This window comes from Hyperolius riggenbachi, chromosome 2, assembly GCF_040937935.1.
Source record: "Hyperolius riggenbachi isolate aHypRig1 chromosome 2, aHypRig1.pri, whole genome shotgun sequence".
Classification (NCBI taxonomy): domain Eukaryota; kingdom Metazoa; phylum Chordata; class Amphibia; order Anura; family Hyperoliidae; genus Hyperolius; species Hyperolius riggenbachi.
This window is the reverse complement of record NC_090647.1, coordinates 516,384,832-516,411,994: the sequence shown is the minus strand read 5'-3', so window position 1 is coordinate 516,411,994 and position 27,163 is coordinate 516,384,832. Positions and strand designations below refer to the sequence as shown.

Sequence of the window (27,163 nt, the reverse complement as noted above, 5' to 3'; positions counted from 1 at the left end):
GTGAACTCCACCAGTGAAAGTGAACCCTTTCATTCGTTTTTCCTCCCCACTGATTCTTCAGCAAATGTATTTCTTATAGTAAGAATCAATATAAAAATTAGATTTTAAAAATTTCTTAACATGGTAGCCTTGAGTGACGACAACTAACAATATATTGCAATTTACTAGTAATTCCAAAGGTTGGGAAAGTAGAGCAGATCCCCCAAAGCAACCACATTTTTAGTTCATCTTAGTTTCAAAGTTGGGGGTGGGTGTCAATAAAAAGCAGAAAAACAAGGGCCCTTATCAATTCATTTTTTTTTCTCCTAAATTTTCTACTAGGTAATAATTTTTCATCTTCTGTTTAAAAAAACTTTTCAAGACTTTGCAATTGAAAAAGTACCAGGAAGTAGGTGAAAAGGTACTGTCAGACTTATTCTGAGTATTTTCTGGTGGGAGCAGATAAAAATGGTGCAGAATGAGTGCCTATAAAAATGGTGCTGCCATAGGTGGCACTACAAGCCGCGATTAGCAGCAAGAAGTCTAAATTATGGCGCTTAATAAATAATCCCCCCCCCCCCAGTAGAATTACAATAACATTAAACAATTCTTGGAAAAAATATTATCCACAGAAAGCCTATGTTTCCACAAAAACAACAATATATATGTATTACTTCAATGGCATAAGTATTACGAAACTTATTGTTGTATCAATAGCGAAACAGCTGAAATGTCAAAATTGACAGGAAACTTAAGGGTTAAGAACCCTGGAACCTGAAGTGGTTAATTTAATTTTATGCAGTATACATAATGTATTCATTTTTCCAATGTTTCTTTTTTTTTAATTCAAATCAATTTTTATTCTATTTTTCACTGCTTGTGCTTACGTTATTTTATGCAACTAGATGCTTAATAAAAACAGCCGCCATGCTATTAAATTTTATAAAGTATACATAATTAATTCATTTTTCCAATGTTTCCAGTTTTTCAAACTGTCTTAAATTTTAAATTGCCTGTGTTAAAATGTTGTACTGTATATGTATGTGAATTACAAGTTATACCAAAAGGGTGCCGGCTGATTGTGGACGAAAAGGACGCCGCCATAGACTCTAATGCAATTATCGTTAATACGGCGAAAAAAAGCAGAAAAAAGGGCGCCGCGATAAGTATCGTTAACAACATTAGAACATTATAGCTTTTGAAGTATATTATTGTTTTAGAAGCTTGCAAGGTTATAGTTTTTGTCATATTATTTCATTTGTTGTACAGATTTTATGTTATCAAAGATATTATTGTTTCTATGTGTAAAAGGGTGTTTCTGCAGATGGAGTGGTTAGGGTTAGGCACCACCAGGGGGAGTGGTTAGGGTTAGGCACCACACGGGAAGCAGTTAGTTTTAGGCAACACCAGGGAGTGGTTAGGGTTAGGTACCACCAGGGGGTGGTTAGTTTTAGGCACCACCAGGGGAGGGCTCTGTGTGAGAGTAGGGTTGGTTTAAGCTGTATTGTTAAATTGCGTAACGATTTTTAACTTTATGATCTTTTCGTTATTATTTTCTGTCTGTTTTTACAACGGTATTTATTGTTATTATTATTATTTATTATTTATTGTATTTATAAAGCACCAACGCAGCGCTGGACAATAAATATATACAATGATACAAGGATGACAGACATAACAAGGTTATACAACATAGAACAAAGTTAAACATGCAAATTGTACAAAATACATGATCATGCAATATGGGCTGGTTAGGTAGGCCCAGTAGTACAAGTACAGGCTGTCATAGGACAGGAGCACACAATCCTGTAGATTACACTAGGGAGTGGAGGACCCTGCTAGAGGCTTACAATCTGAAGGGTGGGGTGGAAACCAAGTTTGACAACGATGTTTATCATTATCAGATTTAGTTATCCACCGCCGCCATTTCGTTATCTAGCCGGGCCCTTCTTTCATGCACGCCTTTTTAGTATTCAAATACTGCTTTTCAGATAATTACATGTTAAAAGTTTCCTAAGAAATTCTGCAGTTGGCTTCACCTTTTCATTTCTATTTCCAGTGGAAGCATATTGCCAAGCATAACATACTTGGGGCTTGATTCACTAACCGGCGCTAAGCCGGTTAGTGTGCCCTAAGTGCTAGTGTGCGCAAACCACGGCGTCAGGTGGTTTGCGCCATCACATTTAAAACAATCCCGCTCACTGCGCGCGCAGCGCGGGTAATAGTGCGCGCTGCTGGCCCTTAAGACTCACACCCGGTGCGACGAAAATGGCGCATTGGGTGCCCATTAAGCAGCGCTATGATGCGCCACTTCGGGGGCATCCGATGCGCCATTTTCGTCGCAGCGGGTGCGACTTTTAAGGGCCAGCGGGTGCAACGTTATCGTCGCACTGCGCACTAATTTCGCGCACCCGTGCTGCACGCGCACTGCGCGGGGTTGCATGTAAAGTAGGTTTCCGCACACTAGCGGCCAAAAAGGTCTTTTTACACCGGCGCTAACACTTAGTGCCGGTTAGTGAATCAAGCCCTTAATGTACAATACTGCTGGGGATAGCAGTACTGTGCACTTACTTACTATGCAATAGAAAAGTGAAGTTATGTTTGCTGGCGACATTCCATTATGCAAATTGGACTACAGAAAATCTAATTAGTATCCAAGAACAGACAGATCTGACCAGAATCTGACTGTCACAGAAAGGGGAGGATTAGGCCCAAGCTTTGTAAGGAGTTTGTGCCTTCCTCTGGATCAACTGGAATATGTGAGGATGCAAGGTAGAGATGTACCTAATTTTTACTTATGGTATTTATTAGTTTGTTTGTTTTTTTTTCCTCCTGGTCGGCGTGATGGACAAACTAGGTAACTATGTTCAGACCAAGGATAAGAGATTTTAGGAAATCCTTGAATAAGACATTACATAAACAGAAATGTGATATTTTTGCTGCCTTGCACATAGGATTGCTTTTGACAAAACCCTCTGTGAAATTAAGCAGCAAGCTATTTTATTTGCACCTACCTGGAGGATATTTGCATATAAAATTGTGCTTCATGTTACACCGGTCGTCATTCCACTGGTACATGTATGGTCCTCCTATTCCTGGGTTAGCAGTCGGCTGATGATACATAACTACGCATGCCTCACTGCCGCATGATGGTTCATCTGCATACCAGTTCCTGACAGAACAAACAAACAAATAAATGTATTACGCTTATTCTTATTAAATATACCAGTAAAATATTACCTGTGAATACTTTGTGCTTACAACAATGTACATTCATTTTGCATGAACATGATCACCATTCTTTTGACCATCTCTGGCTGCATAACATGGCCTCAAAGCTAATGATCCTTATAGATGAGCACATGGGGGGTCCGACATTGGATTCCTTTCTCCCCTGCTTTTCACAATGTACATGTTACCGCTTGAAAAACTAATAACCAAAAACACAGTCTGACATACCACTGCAATGCTGATGACACCCAATGTTATCTTTCTTTCAAGCCTGGTGTGACAGACCCAACTCCAACCATGAACGCCCGCTTAGCAGGAACTACAGCAATGCATGAGTGACAACTGGCTGAGACTAAACACAGATAAAACTGAAGTCCTTCTGATCGAAGGGCAGCGCATGACAACAAAACAGCTTCACTTACAGTCTTCACCACTGGGAATAGGAGGCACAGATCTATGCAGCTCTGAGAATGTCTGGGAGTTCTAATTGATGTGGATTTAAACTTCAGAAATCACATCTCTGCTGTGGTGAAATCATCCTACTTTTCACCTGAAGAACATTCAAAAATCAAGCACCTCATACCCCCAGAAGATCTGCCAACCTTAGTTTATGCCTTCATTACATCCCGACTGGACTATTGTAATGCCCTCTACATCGGCCTTCCAAAAAAGGACTTGTACCACCTACAGCTGATACAGAATACTGCTGCCAGACTGTTAACCAACAAGCCTCCTCACATAACACCAGTACTCCACTCTCTTCACTGGCTACCTATAAAGTGGAGGATCCTATTCAAGTTCGGCCTACTGATATTTAAATCCTAGGGGACGCTGTTACTGTGAGCTGTAATGCAGGACAGGAAGAAGTAAGTAGATGCATGGATCATGGCGAAGTGAGTATTTGATGACCAGGGCTGATCGGAACAGCTAAATTCCGATTTCGTAGAAATTTCGTGTACCGCATGCGAAAACCGAGTTTCGTGTTCCGAATTTTCGTGTTCCGAGTGCATTTCTATTGAATTAAATAGTGTTAACTTCTGCGGTTAATTGTAAAGCCCCCGTACATGCTATCATCACCAAATTTGGCATGTATGTTAAGCAGATGAGTAGGAACATGGTAAAAAAAATGTTTGTGAAAAGAGCTTATAGTTTTTGAGCAAATCGATTTCAAAGTTTCATAAGAAAAATGTTTTTTAAACTGTGTAAAATGACACTGCTGCAGAGCAGGTTACTGCATTCCGAGTTCTGTATACATATTGTATACATTTCATGAAAACAGACAGCGTGGGGTCCCCCCTCCCAAGCCTCCTTAACCCCTTGTCCCCCATGCAGGTTGGGATAGCCAGAATGCGGAGTCCCGGCCACGTGGGGCTTCGCACCCTGAGCTATACCAGCCCGCATGGTCCATGCTATGGGGGGGCTCTGGAGGAGAGGGGCGGCCAACCTCCCCCTCTCCCCCAGAGCCCTTGTCCAATCCACGGACAAGGGGCTCTTCCCCACCTCCGGTGCCCCAGGAGGAGGTGGGGGCCGCCGACGTCCTGGGGGGTTCATGGTGCCATCCGGGGTTCCCCTTTAACGAGCGGACCCCGGAAGCCGCCCCCTCCCCAGGAGAAATGAGTATAGGGGTACACGGTACCCCTTACCCATTTCAGCAGAGTTAAAAAAAGAAATAAAAACACGACAACGAAAAAAGTCCTTTATTGTTCTAAATTAACCAGGGATAGTTACCTTGGGATAATCTCACGCCAGTAACCTCAGGAGTGGCCCCACGCCAGTATTCTCTTAGGACATCTCACCACCCTCCCACACTGACGAACTCCTCATGGTCACAGTCAGCCTCTGCATCTGTATAGCAGAGGCTGAGAACACGAAAATGTTGCCTTTAAAACAAGAAATTTCGGCAAACAGTGATGCAATCAAAATGGCCACTGGGAAATCCCCGATCGCTGGAGGCCACACTAGAGTGGCGAAACCAGTGATTTTTCACATAGATGGTGGGTCCAGGTGACCAGAGCAGGAGGTGCCCTAATCCCCTGGACCCACCCATTCATGTGAAATAACGCGTATTCTGACACTCTGAGGTGGCCTCCGGGGAACGGGGATTCCCCAGCAGCCATTTTGTTTATGACACTGTTTGCCGAAAATTCTTGTTTTAGCAAACAATTTTCGTGTTTCTAGCTTATGCAATACAGATTGCAGAGGCTGTCTACAGCCATTCATCCCCAGGAGTTCTGCAGGATCGGCAGGTGTGCGGGATCTCCTAAGAGGATAGAGGGGGGCACAGCGCAGGAAGGTGGGAAAGTGGGCACAGAGCGGCGGGGAGGGGGGGAAGCCTCCCCTCCCTCACCTAGGGCCCCCCCTTGCGCACTCCCCCACACCTCCAGAATTCCAGCTAGCCAGCAGAACGGCTTACCGAGAGCGAAAGCTCTGTGTGCCGCTGGTCTGGTATTCTGCACTGACACTGTCCAATCACGCTCTCGCAGTACTTCCTGTGAGAGCGTAATTGGACAATGCAATGCAGGAGACCAGACCAGCAGCAGCACACAGAGCTCTTCTCTCGGTAAGTGATTCCCGCTCGCTGCCAAGTTTCCAAGTTTAGGTAGGCAGGTATATAGGTGTCCCCAGTATAGATATACCCAGGTCTATAGGTGTCCCCAGTTTAGGTAGGCAGGTCACCAGTTAGTGGGGGCCCCCATGCTGGAAGGGGGGGGCAGTGGGCACAGAGTGGCGGGGAGGAGTGGAAGCCTCCCCCCCTCCCTCACCTAGGGTCAACCTTCCATGCTCCCCCTCCAAAATTGCAGCCAGCAGCGGCAGCGAGCGGGAATCACTTACCGAGAGAAGAGCTCTGTGTGCCGCTGCTGGTCTGGTCTCCTGCATTGCATTGTCCAATTACGCTCTCACAGGAAGTACTGCGAGAGCGTGATTGGACAGTGTCAGTGCAGAATACCAGACCAGCGGCACACAGAGCTATCGCTCTCGGTAAGCCGTTCCGCTGGCTGGCTGAAATTCTGGAGGTGGGGGGGGAGTGCGCAAGGGGGGGCCCTAGGTGAGGGAGGGGAGGCTTCCCCCCCTCCCCGCTGCTCTGTGCCCACTTTCCCACCTTCCTGCGCTGTGCCCCCCTCTATTCTCTTAGGAGGTCCCGCGCACCTGCTGATCCTGCAGAACTCGTGGGGATGAATGGCTGTAGACAGCCTCTGCAATCTGTATTGCATAAACTAGAAACACGAAAATTGTTTGCTAAAACAAGAATTTTCGGCAAACAGCGTCATAAACAAAATGGCTGCTGGGGAATCCCCGTTCCCCGGAGGCCACCTCAGAGTGTCAGAATACGCGTTATTTCACATGAATGGGTGGGTCCAGGGGATTAGGGCACCTCCTGCTCTGGTCACCTGGACCCACCATCTATGTGAAAAATCACTGGTTTCGCCACTCTAGTGTGGCCTCCAGCGATCGGGGATTTCCCAGTGGCCATTTTGATTGCATCACTGTTTGCCGAAATTTCTTGTTTTAAAGGCAAAATTTTCGTGTTCTCAGCCTCTGCTATACAGATGCAGAGGCTGACTGTGACCATTCAGTGGTGGGAGTTCGTCAGTGTGGGAGGGTGGTGAGATGTCCTAAGAGGATACTGGCGTGGGGCCACTCCTGAGGTTACTGGCGTGAGATTATCCCAAGGTAAGTATCCCTGGTTAATTTAGAACAATAAAGGACTTTTTTCGTTGTCGTGTTTTTATTTCTTTTTTTAACTCTGCTGAAATGGGTAAGGGGTACCGTGTACCCCTATACTCATTTCTCCTGGGGAGGGGGCGGCTTCCGGGGTCCGCTCGTTAAAGGGGAACCCCGGATGGCACCATGAACCCCCCAGGACGTCGGCGGCCCCCACCTCCTCCTGGGGCACCGGAGGTGGGGAAGAGCCCCTTGTCCATGGATTGGACAAGGGCTCTGGGGGAGAGGGGGAGGTTGGCCGCCCCTCTCCTCCAGAGCCCCCCCATACTATGGACCATGCGGACTGGTATAGCTCAGGGTGCGAAGCCCCACGTGGCCGGGGCTCCGCATTCTGGCTATCCCAGCCTGCGTGGGGGACAAGGGGTTAAGAAGGCTTGGGAGGGGGGACCCCACGCTGTCTGTTTTCATGAAATGTATACAATATGTATACAGAACTCGGAATGCAGTAACCTGCTCTGCAGCAGTGTCATTTTACACAGTTTAAAAATCATTTTTCCTATGAAACTTTAAAATCATTTATTTCAAAAACTATAAGCTCTTTTCACAAACATTTTTTTTACCATGTTCCTACTCATCTGCTTAACATACATGCCAAATTTGGTGATGATAGCATGTAAGGGGGCTTCACAATTCACCACGGAATTTAGCACAATTGACTTCAATGTAAACACGAATTCGGTACTCGGAATTGCAGAATTTTCGAGTTTCGAGTGCTTACTCGGAACTGCCAAATTCCGATGGCAAACTCGAAATTCGGAATCCGAGAGCTCAGCCCTATTGATGACGTACCGCCGCATCCCCCCACGCAGCATGTGGTTCCTAAGGCCCTGTTGTAAGGGCACTTTTTGTCCTACAGGTATACTTTTAAAAATTAGCAGGTTCTAGCAGATTGGGGTGCTACTGCATGGATTGCATCATCCAGCTGTTCAGACTATAAAGGGGAAGACACAAACCAAAAATGTTTTGGACTTTCAATAATGAGAGAGTTTCTACTGCAAACAAAAAAATGTAAGCTTTGCAACTGAGGTCCTAAACAGGACTATGAAATATGTATTCCCTGAGTAAAGGTGGCCATGTACAAATCAATCAAATCAATCAATGTTCCAATTTTTTCAATACAAATAATAATCAGAAATTGAATTGAAACAGAATTTAAGTTGATTGGATTTTTTTTCAATAAAAATGTGATCTGATGAGATGGAAAAAACAAATAGAAAAATATAACTGAAAGTCTTTTTTTCATATTTTCAGAATAATCAGTCATCATAAGTCTATGGCATATTGGTTCGATTTTTTTATGATTATTTGATCAAGCCAAAAAATCTGTTAGATTTCAATAGTTGAAAAAAAAACAAAAAAAATGGAATAGTGCATGACCACCATGGCTTTAAGTACCTGTTAACTGAGACGGGGGTTTAATTGCCATTGTGTGAATGGTGCTGTGACATGGTGCTGTGACTGGCAAAGCACAACAACGCCTCTACTTTCTGAGAAAACTAAGGAGCGCTAACCTCCCACAGAAGCTGCTGGTTAATTTCTACAGATGCACTATAGAAAGCGTTCTGACCAATTGCATGACGGCCTGGTACAACAGCTGCACGAAGGCTACTAGAGAAGCCCTGCAGCGAGTTGTTAAAACAGCAGAAGCCTTTATTGGAACTGAACTACCATCACTGGAACTTTTGTATAATACTCGCAGCTTGAGAAGGGCCAAAAACATTATCAAAGACAACACTCACCCTGGAAATGCCATGTTTGAGCTCCTTCCATCAGGTAAATGTTTTAGATCAACCCGCACACACACACAAACAGACTGAAAGACAGCTTTTTCCCATCCGCCATAAACTTGATAAACTCTGAATCCTCTCTGAAATAATTAACACTGTGTACAAATTGTTTAAACATCTGTAATACCTGGCATACTTGTATAATTTCTTCTCTTCCTTGTTACTATCACTATGTTCCCTATATGCACCGTGGGGTTGTCATGAAAAGTAATTTCGTTGTGTTACACAATGACAATAAAGTGAATTGAATTGAATTGAATTGACATAGGCATAATAGGCAGCGAAGGGAACCTGGAGTAGCTGAGTTATAATGCGGAACATTTTTTTTTTTTCTACAGGTCTTAATCTCCTTGCCGGTTATCCCGAGCTGAGCTCGGGGTAACCCGCCGCGGAGGATTTCACCTTGCTAGATGCATGTATCCTGCGGTCGCCGCCGCCGCTCGCCGCCGATTCGTCGCTACCCGCCGCGTTCGAGGGCCCCCCCCCGCCGGGACCCCGTGCGCAGCCTGGCCAATCAGTGGCAGGCAGCGCTGAGGGGTGGATTGGGACTCCCGCTGACGTCACGACGTCCATGACGTTGGTGACGTCATCGCGATCGGGGGAAGCCCTAAAGAAAATCCCGTTCAGTACGGGATTTCCTAATGGGCATACGCGACGGCGGCGATCAGAAGGGTGGGAGAGATGCCACATGGAGGGCGCATCATGTAGCTAGCTCTAGGCTAGCTACATGCTAGGAAAAAAAATTATGCAAAAAAAACCTTCTCGCGGCCGCAGGGCCGCGGGAATCAGAATGGCAGGGAGGTTAAAAGGTTGGTACAGGAGTACTTTAAAGGTGCCCTCTAATGATACAATCTTTTTAGTCCAATCTCACCAAATCTATGTAGTATAAGGGTAAACAAAGTAAATATACAGGGGCGTAACAATAGGGGATGCAGCCCTTGTACCCGTGGAGGGCTGGGGCCCCTATAGGGCCCACACAGAGCCGTTTTGGGGGCTGGAGGGGTCGCAGCATGAGGGGAAAGCGTGGCCGAACATTGGCGGAGAGAGGGGACAGCCCCCCCCCTCACCTCGGGCTCTCCCCTCTGCGCTTCCCTCCAGCATCTATCATCAGTGGCGGCGGCAGGAACGCATACCTCCATCCACTGCCGGAGGTTCCGATCTCTAAGTGTCTGATGCTACTTCCTGTTTAAACAGGAAGTAGCGTGAGGCACTTAGACATGGACCTCCGCAGCGGATGGATGTATGTGTTGCTGCCGCTGCAGATTCCACTGATCGTAGATGCCTGAGGGAAGCGCAGAGGGGAGAGCCCGAGGTGAGGGGGGGGGAGACTGTCCCCCCTCCCCATCGATGTTCGCCCACATTTTTCCCTCATGCCGCGGCCCCTCCAGCCCCCCAAAAAGGCCAGGGGGGCCCGGTGATTTCTAGTTACGCCCCTGTAAATATGTACTTTGATTGGATACTTTAGGTAGATCCTTATATAGAGGTGGCAAGATTGGACAAAAAAGATTGCGTAATGAGCAACTTAATATCATTCCGATTTGAAATAAAATATCATTACGATTTGAAATACAAAGAAAAAAACATGTTATATCCTCCACGGTTTTAATTTGCAGGTACAGCATATAGCTGAATTATATGAGTGAAGGACATCCATAAGTCCTCCCCAGTAATCAATGTTTCCTGCTCTGAAAATTCTTTAAAAATTTTGAAGCATGCCACAACTATCTGAAAACTTGTCTCTATGACGAATAGCAAAATCAATACTCACTTTACTTTACCCCTTCTATTGGTGTTCACATTATCATTTACCTAACTCGTAAAATGAACAATATAATCTTTGAATTTATTTTAACTTCCCTTTAATTTCCCAGGTCAGTTTGGTGAGATCTTTACGGTAAAATGGAAAACATCATTTTTGTCAAATGATGCTAAAAATAGAGAAGCGTGTTTTGCATTATCTCTCAATGAGCCAACTTAATGGGCTCTTGAGCATATCCAGAGACATTCAATGAAATTGTTATTCTATTAACATCTTCTAATAAACTAAATTAAGTTATTACTTTGAGCTAGGGAGTATTAGGATCACTGACAATTATACCTGAAATGAGCAGTGCTCCCATCAGCCCATCTGTAGAGGTCTGGACAAGCACCAGAGGAGGCCACTGATTCTATGTTTCGTGAAAGACCAATCCAAAAATCCCCGTCCGACTTCCCCGATCCTGAATTTGTGAGATTTTGCAGCATTTTCTCGATGAGTTTTTGCTCAGCTTCATTTTCAATGCTTAAAAGATGTCCGCCTTCGCCATTGCAGACCTGATGAGCCTGGTAGTAACCTACTCGTGCAGTTAAGTCCTGAAAGTAGGCCAGTTTGTAGCACGGATGTTTGTAGCCTGCGTAGCAAATCTTCCGACCTGTAATAAACAACAAAGAGAGTAAGTGTAAGATTGATACAACTTAGGAAGGTTTGAAAGTGTGTCCTATCTAATGCCCCTTAAAGGGAACCTGCGCTGAAAGGGATACGGAGTCAAAACCCTGAAACAGGCATATGGCTAATCCAGTAAAACTTGAGTCAGCTGAGTACTTGATCTGCATGCTTGTTCAGAGTCCATGGCTAAAAATGTATTAGAGACACAGGCTCAGGGGGACTGCCAGGCAACTGGTATTGTTTAAAGGGAAATAAATATGGCAGCCTCCATATTCCTCTCACCTCGGGTTCCCTTTAAACCCAAAATTGAATAATGAAAATTTTAATCAATATTAGTTAAGGCAAATAATAAGTATTACCTTTGAAACGAAAAATTTAAAATAGAAAACTCCTTTGCGCTGCTGTTTTTGCTGCAGCTGTGCACCTATCCATACAAAGAGTAAAGTGAACCTAAGATACTTACCTAAGAATCTGAAGCCCCCGGAGGATTAATGTTCTCCTTGGTTCTACAAGAACAAAGTTCCACAGCACCACGTCAATGTATGTAATAGTTCTTTATTGAGATAAAAATAGAGAGGTTGACATACAGCAGTTTTAATCCCAATAGCTGTATGGCAACCTCTCTGTTTTTATCCCAATAAACAGCTATTAAATACACTGGCATGGTGCTGCAGAACGTTGTTCTTCCTACATTAGACCCTGGCGGGCTACAGGGTTTATCTGCTGTAGCACATGTCTCTCCCCATTTGGGTGCTTGTCCACCCCACTGCTACTCCTTGGTCCTACATGCACAAGTGTGGCCGTGCTGCACCCATTCAAGCATGGCCATGCCTGCGCAGTAGCACAAAGCCTGTTGTGCACCAGTGGGTCCACATGTCTGTGCAGGCACAGCTGTATTAGCGTAGGTGTAGCACGGCTGCGCTCATGCATGAAAGGGAGCGCAGCCCAGATCTGAAATCTGACTAGCTCTTGTCAGATTTCTTTTGGGGGTCCGTGAACAGCAGTGGTGGTCCAGAGGATGGCGTGGGAAGCTTCTATAGGACCCTGATCTAAAATTTAACACGGGTACACTTTGAGACCTCACCTGCCTGTTATGTCCTGTTACCAGAGCTAATGTCTTACGATTGCTTACACCCAAGGGCGTCTTTAGGCATTATACACCATTGCCTGGAGTACCATTGCTCCTGGGGGTGCCATGTCCCTGGATTAAGCCTGCCCCTGTACAAAGCCCTGCCCCCAGACTAAACTTGGCATCCACAGGTGCTATATCACCCGCCTCTACTGTTTTTGGGTAGCGTAAATTGCAGGCAGCTGCCGCTGTGAACCTTTGTGCCCCCCTCTCCCGTGCATCCCTCTGTCCTCTTGTTTCCCCTTTGTGCCTCCTTCTGTCTCCTTGTGGCTCCTTCAGTCCCCCATGCCACCTCTGCCCCATGTTTCCTTCTGCCCCCCCCCCCCCCCCCCCTCTGTGCCTCTAGGCTGAGTGGGGAGCAGAAAGGTGGAAACACAGCACTGGAGTTCAGCAGAGAAGTGTGAGCAAAGCTTCTGCTGTGCTATACTCTGCGTTTACCTACTAAGCTGGGGGAGAGCAGGAAGGGGGTGTGTTATTGTGTGTGTGTTATTGTGTGTTATTCTATAGTTCCGGCCTGGCCCGGAAGCCGGAACATAAAACAAGCAGCACAGTTTATGGCTCCGCCCCTCCTCTCAGCGTTGTGTGTGGCTCTGCCCCTCCTGTGCATAGCCCTGCCCCTCTGAGTGTAGCTCTGCCCCTTTCTGCCTGTCTTCCCAGTCACTGAGTGGGGCACACAGTGCAGCATGAAGGGAATTTCACTGAGAGAGGAGCTGCGCACCAGAAAAGGAGTCTCCTACAGGTGAGTAAATGCATTTTTTTTACAGGTGCAGCATCCACCAGGGCTATTGGGAGAACTAATTGGGGGGGGGGGGGGGAGGAGAGAGGAGCCTGGTGAACCATTGCCACATCCCGATTATTTTCTGGTGAACCATTGCCGCATTACGTTATTTTCTGGTGAACGATTGCTGCATTCCAATTATTTTATGATGAAAGATTACCGCATTCCGATTATTTTATGGTGAAAGATTGCCGCATTACGATTATTTTATGGTGAAAGATTGCCGCGTTACGATTATTTTATGGTGAAAGATTGCCGCATTACGATTATTTTATGGTGAAAGATTGCCGCATTACGTTATTTTATGGTGAACGGTTGCCGCATTACGTTATTTTATGGTGAACGATTGCCGCAATATGATTATTATCTGGTGAAAGATTGCTGCATTCCGATTATTTTATGGTGAAAGATCGCTGCATTACGATTATTATCTGGTGAAACACTGCTGCATTACGATTATTTTATGGTGAAAGATTGCTTTATTTCGATTATTTTATGGTGAAAGATTGCCGCATTACGATTATTTTATGGTGAACGATTGCCGCTTTATGATTATTTTATGGTTAACGATTGCCGCATTCTGATTATTTTATGGTGAAAGATTGCCGCATTACGATTATTTTATGGTGAACTATTGCGGCATTACGATTATTTTATGGTGAACGATTGCCGCATTACGATTATTTTATGGTGAACGATTGCCACATTACGATTATTTTATGGTGAAAGATTGCCGCATTACGATTATTTTATGGTTAACCATTGCCGCATTACAATTATTTTCTGGTGAAAGATTGCCGCATTACGATTATTTTATGGTCAAATGCTGCCGCAATACGACTATTTTCTAATGTCATTGGGGTGGGAGGTTTGGGAGGGGTGCAGGGGTGGAAGGTTTGGGATGGGTGCAGGGGTGGTAGGTCTAGTAGGGGTTTGGGCATGGTGGTGTGGAAGGTCTAAAATTGCGCAAAAGGTGGATCAGCGCAACACCAGGCCGCCTCCGAATGGCCTCCAATCAGAGATGCGCTGGGCCCCCCAGGAACTACAAACGCACCTTGAACCCAAACAGAAGCTCTGCATATACACCAAAAGCATGGCTGTTAAGTGGGAGCAGCAGACCAAAAACGAATTAAAATAGTACATAGCAAGGAAATGAGCAGCGCTACTTAAAAACAGACTAGTGCCTACCTGCAAAAGAGTGCAAGCCCCACTTGTTACAGGAAACCAACATCCTCCTTCAGTGGTAGACAGGTCATGTGTACGAACACGGTAAATCCAGCGCTGGAGACTTGGGCACAGCAGCGCAGGAGACTTGGGCGCAGCCGGCGCCACCATAGGCCGTAATAGGAACTACGACTATCGCAGGCACAGGGAGCAACTTCAGCGCCGTCAGAAGACGGACCTGAAGTTGCTTTTAAAACAATAATTCGGCTTCCAGCAATTGCTGGAAGCCGAATTATTTCATTCCCCCACTATCTATGTCGGCCTGGAGGGGGAATAGTAATTAACACGGCCCGGACTTGTGCGGCAACAGGATCAGTCATATCCTGGCTGTGTCCTGCGCCCAAGTCTCCGGCGCCGTTCTCTCTCGTACGCCATGTGTATGCTCGGTGTGTATTCGACCCCACAAGTGGGGCTTGCAATCTTTTGCAGGTAGGCACTAGTCTGTTTTTAAGTAGCGCTGCTCATTTCCTTGCTATGTACTATTTTAATTCGTTTTTGGTCAGCTGCTCCCACTTAACAGCCATGCTTTTGGTGTATATGCAGAGCTTCTGTTTGGGTTCAAGGTGCGTTTGTAGTTCCTGGGGGGCTCAGCGCATCTCTGATTGGAGGCCATTCGGAGGCGGCCTGGTGTTGCGCTGATCCCCCTTTTGCACAATTTTCGATTTTTCAATTTTATTTGGTAGCGCACCCAGGCTATGCGTATACATAGGTTAGGATTTAGTTAGTGTTAGGCCCCTCCCATGGAGGATTGACTTCTTTGCAGTGGGAGGGACGAGTACTTAATAGGTTGCATGCAAGCTGTTACAGGAAACCAACATCCTCCTCCAGTGGTAGACAGGTCATGTGTATGCTCGGTGTGTATTCGACCCCACAAGTGGGGCTTGCACTCTTTTGCAGGTAGGCACTAGTCTGTTTTTAAGTAGCGCTGCTCATTTCCTTGCTATGGTGGTGTGGAAGGTCCTGGAAGGGATGCTTGGGTGAGAGGTCTGGAAGGGGTGGGAAGTCGAGAGATGTGTGTGGGGTGGGAGGTTTGGGAGGGGGGGGCCCATAAAAAAATTGCTATGGGGCCCAATCATTTCTAGCTACGCCCCTGGTGTGAGGCGTATGTTTTTCCTGTATTGAGGACACAGTCATCATTAACCACTTCAGGACCACAGTGTTAACCCCCCCTAAAGACCAGGCTATGTTTAGTTAAATTGGCCACTGCAGCTTTAAGGCCGAGCTGCAGGGCCGCACAACACAGCGCACAGGTGATTCCCCACCCTTTTCTCCCCATCAACAGAGCTGTCTGTTGGTGGGGTCTGATCGCCCCCCCCTGTGTTTATTTTTTTTTAAAATCAATATTTATGTTAACTTTTTTAAATGCAGGGAGGCCCCGAGCTGCAGTGGGTTCACAACTTCACTCCCTCTGATAAAGGGGACCATCCTTTAGATCAGATGCTTTTTCGGCTACACTTGTTATGGTTGTTAAAACCATGATGTCCACACTTGTTTTATGAGCCTTGTGAGATGAGCCCCATGTTGTAAGGGGCACAAGTGGTTGGTAAGTATAAGGATGTAAACATTGGGGGCCCTATCAATTGGATTGGTCAACTCTCCCTAATATTAGTCAGCTGTCCTTGTCTCCCTGTTTATCAGAGCCGTATGAAAGAATAGATTGTGCGCTGTGTCCATAAAACATGCCTCTTTCACCCTTCTGGCCCGCCCTTGTATCCTATTTACCTCCTTCTCTGCCTCTCAGATCTCACACATGTGCGCCTGCGCCACTTCACTACAGTCCTCAGCAGGGAGATCTGAGAGGCGGTACCCGGCATCAATGACACCCGGCGTATAAGACGACCCCTGACTCTTCAGAAGATTTTCAAGGGTTAAAAAGTAGTCTTATATGCCAGAATATACAGTAGGTAACATTCACTGCTTTAAAAATAAAATGAATGATCAGAACTAACATTTAAAGCTCCTCCTTAGGAATTATCTTTTGCCGGGTATGAAATACTCTAGCCTCCATTGCAAGGCAACCATTCACAGTATGCATTTGTGTAAGTAGAGAGACTAAGTGACATTTTTCTGGTTCTAAAGCTCAGCTCATTCAACTGTGGACCCAAAGCACTGGCGTGTGATCGGCAAGCCTATAGTTCCAGTCTAGTGACATAATCTGTATTTTCATATTTAATTTCCTCCTGCTGTACTTGGTGTACCAGAAGCAAGAAGGACACAGTTTCTCCAGAGCACGGATGGCTCTTCCGCAATAGGCAAAGCTATGATTTGAAATTTACTTGCAAAAATGTGCTGAAAGCCAAATGTAAAATCTCTCTATCTCCCATTTGTTCCAGGTCTGTTGTGAGACACATCGTCATTTACTATTCCTTAGTATTCATTGGAAAAATCACAACCTGCAACTCTGGTAACCTATGATGCAGGAAACAGCTGGTGCATAGGCTCCTGAGCATAATCCTCAAAACAGATTTATTTAATATGAGCTAATGGAGGAGGGTGGTACAAAGGAGATTGGTTGGGGAACACCATAATGGCAGAGAAGCACAAGATAGAATCTGAATAAGTTTAAACACATGTTAATTATGAAGTACACCAGTATTGTAAACAAAGCAATGCAGACATATAGCAATGTCCCAAAACACGCAATCATAAACCCCAAACACTACAACCCATCTATCTAACTAGGTCATGCAAATATATGCAATAATATACAGGGCATATTGTATATACAAGAAACGCAGGACCAAATGGCCAGACAATAAACATAGTCAAACAAACGAGCCAAGTGCAGATATAACTGATCAGAGTACAGACAGGGGGATCAGTGAATAATGGCGCACAGCGCCTATGCATAAAAATGGTGCCGCATTAAAAAGATACGCTTATCGCTATTTATCGTTAGTACTGCATAATAATGGCGCACAGGGAAAAAAGAAGAAAAACGGCACACACTAACGTTATTTATCAATAGTGGCACACAGTAACGTTATTTATCAATAGTGGCACACACTAACGTTATTTATCAATAGCGCCCTACATAAGCCAAACTGCAGACGTTATTTAACTGCAAAACGGGGAATGGATTTAATGCAACACTGTCAAGGTTAGGGTTAGGCGCCACTGGGGGGGGGGGTCTTAGGGTTAGGCACCACCAGGGGGTCCTTAGGGTTAGGCACCACCAGGGGGGTCTTAGGGTTAGGCACCACCAGGGGGGTGGTTAGTGTTAGGCACCACCAGTGGGGTGGTTAGGATTAGGCACCACCAGGGGGGTCTTAGAGTTAGGCACCACCAGGGGGGGTCTTAGGGTTAGGCGCCACCAGGGGGGTCTTAGGGTTGGGCACTACCAGGGGGGGTGGTTAGGGTTAGACACCACCAGTAGGGTCTTAGGGTTAGGCACCACCAGGGGGGTCTTAGGGTTAGGCAACACCAGGGGGGTCTTAGGGTTAGGCACCACCAGGGGGGTTTAGGGGTTAGGGATAGGTACAGAGAGGGTTCTGTGTGTTAACGGTAAATAACAATAAGGCTTTAACGTTAAATAACAATAAGGCTTTAACGTTAAATAGCGATAAGCGGCAAACGGATTAGCGGCAACACCGTGCGCCAGGGATGGTCGTAGTCAGCCAACTTCGCTACGCTGGAAGTACGCGTAGTTTTACGCAATTACGCTTCGCCAAACTACGGCTCCAAAACCAAATAATTGCTTCGTATGCATTTCGTAGAATACGCATTAAAATACGCAATTACGCGTAATGCGTAGCGTATTACATAAGGACGCTTATGCCATTATGCATAAAAATGTACGCATGAATTCCTCTGCAAATGCTTGTGACGGTAACTCTTCTATGCGTACATTCCCCTTTCCAATGCGTAATTTTGTATGCATACGTGGAAATATAGACGCAAATAACGCATTCGTAGCTTACTTCACAATACACATGAGAACTACACGTATGGGCGTAAACTACTCGTAACGGTACTTCGCCTACGAACTACGATGCGTAGATGCGAACTATGATGCGTAAATTCGCACTGGCATCGTTTCTGCTCATCCCTGCCGTGTGCCATTATTCGCAGGTGCCATTTTCAGATGGATGCCAGACAGGAGATCAAGGAACAGATCACAGAGGGCAAGAGGCAGGAGAGGCCAGGCAGCACTTCAGGACAAAGGTACTGAAGTTCTGGCACTTGCTGCAAGCCAGAGTAGTCATTATATGTCCTATGGCCACCTGCAATAGATTGTACAAGTAGCAGAAGGGTGGCGGCCTCTGCTGGTGGAAGAGAGTCCATTCATGGCTCTATGCACCATCCAAAGGCGAGGTCAGGAACAACAGAGATCAGAGCCACCTGCTGTTGGCTGGTGAAATAAAAGATAAAGTCATGGATTTTCTGCCACCAGCAGGCAAACAAGGGCATAATTCCTAATAGAGGCTATACTCGGCATGGGCAAACTTGGCCCTCCAGCTGTTAAGAAACTTCAAGTCCCACAATGCATTGCAGGAGTCTGACAGCCACAGTCATGACTCATAAAGGCAAATGCATTGTGGGACTTGTAGTTCCGTAACAGCTGGAGGGCCAAGTTTGCCCATGCCCAGGGCCGGATTTCTGCAAAGGCCCCAAAGGTCACGGCCTAGGGCGGACAAAAATCAGAAGGATAAAAGGGCGGCAGGACCTGAGAGAGATAAGAGGCTGCATGTCAAAATAAATCATTTCTCCTGCTCCAAAGCGCCCGCCCCGGCTTTGCTGCACACACACAGACAGTCAGAATTCCAGTGCTCCGTGTATTTTCCTTACTTCGTGGTGTGCGATGAGACAGTGCTATCTACTGAACATACACGCTTCAGTTTATTGCCAGGGGTGAGAGAAACATGGATCACAATGTAGACAATTTCTGATCCAGTAAAAGTAAACATTTTAACAGAATTATTTCCACTTTACAACTCAAGCTGGGCTAAACAATGTATTGCTGGTCAGATTCTGTTAATGACTTGAGCCATTCCTTCTCCTCTCTCCCCCTGGATTGTAAATCTTAAACAGATAAGGGTTTTTTTTTCCTTAGAGAGATTTATGGCAGCCACTTCTAAGCTAAATCTTAACCCCTTGCTGGCTCATTTTAAAGGCAGCAGTAGTCTAGTATGAGATAGACAACTTCTCTATAATTATAATTACAAATGTACTGTTGTATACTTTTGTATTGTTACATTCTGTTTTGTATACCAAAAGTAATAACATACACTAAAAATTAAAAAAAATATATTTGTACCGTGTTGGCAAACAGTAAAAAAACACCTGTGAAAGAATCAGTACAATAAATACTATAAAATAAATGCAACAGATCTGTGATTACAGAAGAGCAGAGAGGGAGATGAATGCCACTCTGCTACTTCATGCCTGGTACACACCATGCAATTTGCCATCAGATAGATGGGTTCAAATTGATTATTTCTGACAGGTCTAATCTGATTTCTGATCATTTTTCTAATCGACTTTGTATAAGTGATCGGAAAATCGATTCAACACATCTATCTGGTGCGTACCAGGCATTAGGGACTCACTGCTCTAACAGGAAAAACAATCATTCATCATTTTTCAGAGAGAAAACATTCATAGGTATCCTGCAAACAAGTGATCGTTAAGGCTCATACACATATCAGACTATAGTCTTTGGAAAAAGAAAGATCACAGTCCAATCTTACCACCCTTCATGTAGTATGAGAGCCATACCTTCACAGTCTTTTCTATGGAGCTGAACTCCCCATCAGAAAAAATCTTTGCAAGATTCTGCACACACAGATGCTGTACAGACACAAAAGATCAGTATCTGCAAAAGATCTGTTCCTGCCACAGATCCGTTCCTGCAAATTGCATTCATAGTCTATGAGATCTGCATATCATCATACACACCTTGTTTAACTGACATTCATCTGCAGATCAGACAATCATCTGCAGATCTGAAAATCCATCCTGGTGGATCAGATCTGCAGATGAATGTCTGTTAAACAAGGTGTGTATGATGATCTGCAGATATCATAGACTATGAATGCATTTTGCAGGAACAGATCTTTTGCAGATACTGATCTTTTGAATGTGTACAGCATCTTTGTGTGCAGCATCTTGCAAAGATTTCTGTCTGATGGGGAGTTCAGCTCCATAGAATAGACTGTGTAGGTATGGCTCTCATACTACATGGAAGGGGGTAAAATTGGTCTGTGATCTTTCATTTTCCTAAAGGCTCATACACACATCAGACCACAGTCTTTGGAAAATGAAAGATCACAGACCAATTTTACCCCCTTCCATGGAGTCCGAGAGCCATACCTACACAGTCTATTCTATGGAGCTGAACTCCCCATCAGATAAAAATCTTTGCAAGATGCTGAACACGTTCAAAAGATCAATATCTGCAAAAGATCTGTTCCTGCAAAAGATCCGTTCCTGCAAAATGCATTCATAGTCTATGATATCTGCAGATCCTCATACACACCTTGTTTAACAGACAATTATCTGCAGATCAGACAATCATCTGCAGATCTGAAGATCCATCCTGGTGGATCTGATCTGCAGATGAATGTTTGTTAAACAAGGTGTGTATGATGATCTGCAGATATCATAGACTATGAATGCATTTTGCAGAAACGGATCTTTTGCAGGAACAGATCTTTTGCAGATACTGATCTGTTGCATGTGTACAGCATCTTTGTGTGCAGCATCTTGCAAAGATTTCTATCTGATGTGGAGTTCAGCTCCATAGAATAGACTTTGTAGGTATGGCCCTCATACTACATGGAAGGGGGTAAAATTGGTCTGTGATCCTTCATTTTCCAAAGACTATGGTCTGATGTGTGTATGCACCCTGAGTGTGTGTGTGTGTGTGTGTGTGTGTGTGTGTGGGGGGGGGGGGGGGGGGGGCGGTTGGTGGTACCGGGCCTAGGGCACTGGGAAGTCCAAATCCGGCCCTGCCCATGCCTGGCCCATACCCAGGTAACACGAAAGCTCTGTTACTGAATAGCTACACAGGACTAGCAAAGCTTTAAAGCGGACCTGAACTCAGAACTTCCTCTCTGCTCTAAAAGATGACCAACAGCATAATAACCTTTAGAGTAAAACATTTCTTTGCTACAGCTTATACAAATTCAGCAATAAATCTGCAGTGCGTCTACTTCCTGCTTTTATGGAATCAGACATGCGTTAACATCTTGGGCTTGATTCACAAAGCCGTGCTAACTGTTAGCACACTTGTGATAAGCCCCTTATCACGCCTAAACTCGGTTTAGGCGTGATAAGTTCTGATCACACGCAAAGTCCCGCGTAGCGCAGTGCGCAGCACAGTGCGTGCAAACTGCCTATTCAGCTGTATGCGACGTTACGTGCGCACCGCGCTGTGCGTGCGCAAAGTCTTGCGCATGGGACTTTGTGCTTGATGGGATTCACAAAACAGTGCTAACCTACTTAGCACCCTGCTTATCACGCCCAAAGGTGCTAAGTCAGTTAGCACGGTTTTGTGAATCAAGCCCCTTGTGTTTACAGATTAGCTGTTCTGCCATGGCAGCCAGCTGACGCAGCTGAGAGACCAAATTACACTTGTGATTAGTCACAAAGGAGGGGGAATTAGACAGGCTAAACTCTCTAAATACATACAGGGTGCATTTCTCTGTGTTTTCCTTCTGTCCTGTGCAAGAGTTCAGGTCCACTTTTAACGTCTGGTGTTGAGCATTGGAACGTCCTTCAGTATTAAGAATCCAATCTAACATCAGCTCACGTAACTCCCGTATATAAAATATGACTCTCCAACCTGTGGAAGTCTGTGAAATCTAGATGTAAATGCGCCATCCATAATTCATTGGGCTGCCGTTTTACTGGATAGTGTTGTGAAGCGCGAGCTGAATAATATCGGTGATTTTTCTGATAGGGTGTCTTCTATCTGACAAATATCCAATTCTTTCATACGCTTTTTTTTTCAAAAAAGCAAAACGTAAACAACAAGAGATGTTAGATCTTAAAGATCCGAGACACATGCTGAGATTCTGCTCAGGACGCTCTATACGGACTTCAACTACCGGGCGCGGAATACGGCGGCTGTCAAAGAAAATATATAGCGGCGGAGGGCTTAATGGCCTCATTTTAAAAATGGCAATACATTTTGCTGTTGTTATATATTCTCTTATGTTGGGAGGCCAGCAAATATCAGGTAGGAGAAAAATGCATCAAAGCTCCTATTTCATATGGAAATAAGAAGCAAGCTTCGTCCTGGGAGGAGACATAATATACTTACAAAAAATGAGAGTATTACAGCAAAGCATTACTCAAAACTGATACGCTTGATATGAATGCTAAACAACCCAGTTCTCACACTTCTTCTGCATGGTGATCATTTATCCTGTGTAGCCTTAGGCCTCTTTCACGGGGGAGACTGAAGGCGAGGAATTCGCCGCCCGTCAGCTGCTCCTGTGCCTTGGTACGGGCGCTTGCTAGTGCTCAGACTGTGAGGTGGAGAGGCACTCCTACCTACTAATTAGGCTAGGTTTCCATTTGTACGAAAACGGGCCGATTCCCCGGCCGTGAATTTGGATGGAATTTGGCAGCCTATAGAACTCTATGAAGAGCATCCGAATTTCTGGCCGCGGAAAAATCTGAGGCCCTGCAGCATAAATTCATGCGTCACTGTCACTAGAGGGATTCGGCTCCGAGACAGGTCACAGCTGTTCCGGCATCGCGTCTCGCCAGACGCATGCCGCGCACAAGTGGAAACGAGAGGCGCTCATGTCCGAGATATACTGGACCTGAGTGCCTGCGGCTGTATGCAGTCGCCATGGCGAAAGAGGACCTGAGGTGGTACGGCAGGAGGGGCAGATGGGACAGATGGCAGGTGGGAGGGGCAGATGGGACACAGAGGCATGTTCCCTGCTGCAGGACATGCCTCTGTGTCCCCCCATGCCACAGTCTGCCCCCTCCCCCACCGCCACACTATAGCCCCCCGAAATTAGCAATTTGCCGCTATTCCGGAAAGTAATGAGAAGAGAGGAATTCCCTGCTCAAAACGCCCACTAGGGGCATTCCTGCAGGCTTTCCCCAGCTGTCAGTGGGCAGCTCTGTCTCTTCACGGCCGCTCCCCCTGCAGCTCCCCCACCTCCCTGCATGCTGCTCTGTGAGAGCAGCTTCTTCCAGTGAAACCGGAAGACTGCAGGCTAACGAAGCGGTGGAGAGCGGCCGGTCACTGCATTTCTTTTCAAGTGAATCTATAATCGCAAATAAGAATCCATACACCCTTTCAGAGTTCCCAGGCTAATAGGACAACTACCGCGAAAAACTGGAAAATTTGAAATACATTCATCAAAATGTACCTCATGCCCCCTTGTACCTCTTGTGTCTCCCCGTGTCCTTCTCTGTTCCCTTTGTTTCCTCCTGTGTTACCCTTTGTCCTCCTTGTGTCCTCCTCTATGCCCCTTTGTGCCCCCCGTGTCCTCTGTTTGTCCCCCTGTGTCCTCCTCTATGCCCCTTTGTGTCCCCCTGTTTCTTCCTCTGCATGTGCACAGTACAGGAAGTCCCCAATAGTGCGGCCGGTTGGAGGTTCCTGAACAGGGTTGCTTGCAAAAAATGATATTTTTACCATGAAAAATCGTATAAAGGGCGAAACTGCGAAAAATAGAAAAACACATTTTCAATGGAATTTTCGCTCGAAGATCGAATGTAACATTATTTTAGCGAAAATTAATGCAAAAAGAATATTGCCATTTTCACTCATCACTGCATGTGAACACTTAGAAGGGAAAATCATCTTTTTGTTAACCCTCCTGGCAGTCTATTAAAAACCGCCAGGGGGCAGCGCAGCCGTTTTTTTTTGTTTTGTTTTTTTTAAATCATGTAGCGAGCCTGGGGCTTGCTACATGATAGCCGCTGTGCAGCGGCATCCCCCTACCCTCTTCAATCCCTCCGGCGATCGGCGATCAGGAAATCCCGTTCAAAGAACGGGATTTCCTGGAGGGCTTCCCCCGTCGCCATGGCGATGGGGCGGCATGACATCACCGACGTCATGGACGTCGTGACGTCTAAGGGAGTCCCGATCCACCCCTCAGCGCTGCCTGGCGCTGATAGGCCAGGCAGCGCAGGGGTCTAGGGGGGGGGGCTCTGCGGCGACGCAGATAGTGGCGAATTGGCGCTGGGCGGCGTCGATTGGTGTGCTCACGCAGCTAGCAAAGTGCTAGCTGCATGCATGCAGCAAAAAAAAAATTGCGCAAATCGGCCCAGCAGGGCCTGAGAAAACCTCCTGCGTGGCTTACCGCCAGGAAGGTTAAAGAAAAAAAACAATTCTTTACTTCTTCTCTTCAGCTCTACACCTTGAAAGGAATATCATCATTTCAGGCTCCTTACCTGTCTTTTATGTGCATATAAAACCCAGCCAATGCACTGCACAGATCCCGCCAGAGTTAACTATCCACTTGTTTAGGTTTAGTTTGGAGGGGTGCCAAGAAAGTTACATGTGCCTCTTGCTCGATGCTGTTACTGGTCGTTATCCAGAGAGGTGGGTGGGATATTTAGAGAATTTTTAGTGAAAGTAGGATTTCCCTTTCAAACTGATTTGTAATAGAAAAGCAAAGTGCCCATTCCAGGAAATGTGTTGGTTTTACATTGTCGGCCAGTGCTCCCCTCCTATAAGGTCAGTGACCATTTTATCGAAGCTATAGGAGAGATCATTAAGTTTAATTGCGTTCCCCCTTCTCACTCTGTGTCTCGTAATTATTAACACCAGCGTCGTAAAATTCCAGCAATGATAAATTGCGATGATGTTCCCTGGTAAAGTGCCAGACTAATGGCTGAGATACATTATCTGAAATCAGCGTTGTTATTAGTGTTAATATACTGCGCTTGTTAGTGCCACATAGCTGTGCATCATGTCATTCACACATGGTGCTGAAAAGCAATCACAGAATAGTTTGGAATGTAGGAACTATTAACCCTTTAACAGCCAATTAATTTAGTGGCTTGCAAGTGCTCCAGGACAATTTATTTTAGCACATTTTTTATTTCTCATTTGTTAAATTTCCTAGTTTCTAATTAGTGCTGCTATAAAGCGTATTTATGGCCACTGGTCACTAGGGGGCAGTGTGAAGCTATAACAGAGGACTTCTGCTTTCATTTTCTATATTTCCTGCTAGAAGAGAGACATCGTTCAAAGTGAAGTCCGCTCTACCGTCCACTCAGTGGGATCAGGGCAGGAACCAGGTAACTCTATCCCCAGACAGTAGAAATGAGAAAGTGGGTTTCCGCTCAATGTGAATGGTCCACAAAAAAAATATATAAACCTTTATGGAAACAGTAAAAAACGGCACAACATGTTTCCTAACATGTTTCGGACACACACTGGTCCTTAGTCATAGCATAAATCCACACCAACAATGTGACAGTTAAATACATAAGACCACACCTCCATCTGTAACAAGCTGAGGAAAATGCCTGAGAGGAGGGGCGGTCCCATGCAGTTAGGAGGACATAGTACATATGAACATATGACACTTCAAGGATGTTAAATGGCATACAGTCAAAAACGTCATGGGGAAAAAATGGCGCACGGTGCCGCCCACTAAAGTGCTTAAAACGCTATTTAGCGTTTTAAAGTAATAGCGCATACAACCTTTAAAGTTCTTTTAAAACGCTATTTAAGTAGTTTAAAGAGAACCTGTACTGAGTAAAAATATTTAAAATAAACACATGAGGTAACTTCAAATGAACATTACATAGTTACCTCGCCATCAGTTCCTCTCAGAAGCTCACCATTTTCTTCTGACAATAATCCCTTCCAGTTCTGACAATATTTTGTCAGATCTGAAATATATCAGTTGCTGTCAGTAAAATATCAGTTGCTGTCAGTTATAGCTGAGAGGAAAACTGATGTACCAGGTAATGTCCATGTTTCCCTATGGCTCAAGTGGGCGATGTTACAGTTTAACTGTGTGCTGACCAGAAAGCTGTTATGGGTAATGGCCATTTTCAAAATGGAGGACGGAAAATTCCCTTGATCACAGTGGACAAACAGGACGCAGGACAGGAGAAAGACATTGAGGGATAGACTACATGGCAGGTAAGTATGACTTGTGTATGCTTATTTTGACTTTTAATTTTCAGTTCAGGTTTTCTTTAAGTAGCGTTTTAAGTGAACTGTAAAGGTAATATGAGTAATGACTTTAAAATGCTAAATAGCGTTTTAAGCACGTAATTGGCGGCTATGCAGTTGGGAAGGAGGGATATGCTCGCAGCAGAGAGACCATATGAGGGCAGTAAATGATTCTCAGCGGTAATCTTTATTGTAGGACTAGGAGTGTAAATCGTCACCGATCGAATCGTCAAGAGTGTATAGTTGGTGGAGATCGATAAAGTGGCGGGATATTTGAAAACATCAGCTAATTAGAGCTTTTGTTCACCTTTCGTCCATAAACGCTCCTGGCTATAATAATGGCTTCATTTCAGATTGTAATGAGGATTCCCTAACTTCTCACAGGAGTGTGACAATCCAGCCCCGCGATCCCTTCGAGATCTGCTCCCGTTAGCGTACGCAGGAAGTACGGGTGCAGACGGACAACGTGGACCGGTTGCTGGATCGTCAGAGGGATAGAAAGGTTAATGCGACAGAGCGTGCCAATCCCGTCTAATCTGCTCCCGTTAGCATACGCAGGAAGTACGGTGAACAGACTGACAATAAGGATTGATCGCACAGCTGCCAACAATATGTAATGGGACAATTATCCACCAATCCCGGATTACTAGGCCACTGTTGACATGCACGTCTCATGCACTAGAAACTGCTGGAGGCAAATTCATTGTGTGCGTAGTAAACGGTTAAGATTGGTTGGAGGTGCCCATACATGTACAATCCCGGTTGTACGTACAATCGGTAAATG

At 45.4% G+C, this 27,163-nt stretch overlaps 1 protein-coding gene across 2 annotated transcripts in view; it reads right to left on the bottom strand.

The window, feature by feature from the left end:
• CHODL (chondrolectin) overlaps positions 1-27,163 on the bottom strand; it is a 178,164-nt gene that overhangs the window by 18,918 nt on the left and 132,083 nt on the right. For both annotated transcript variants that reach the window (XM_068266132.1, XM_068266131.1), the window contains exons 2-3: positions 10,819-11,131; positions 2,994-3,151 (exon numbers count right to left, since the gene is read on the bottom strand). In XM_068266132.1, coding sequence (XP_068122233.1) covers positions 2,994-3,151; positions 10,819-11,131 — 471 coding nt within the window. The remainder of the gene's footprint in view (positions 1-2,993; positions 3,152-10,818; positions 11,132-27,163) is intronic.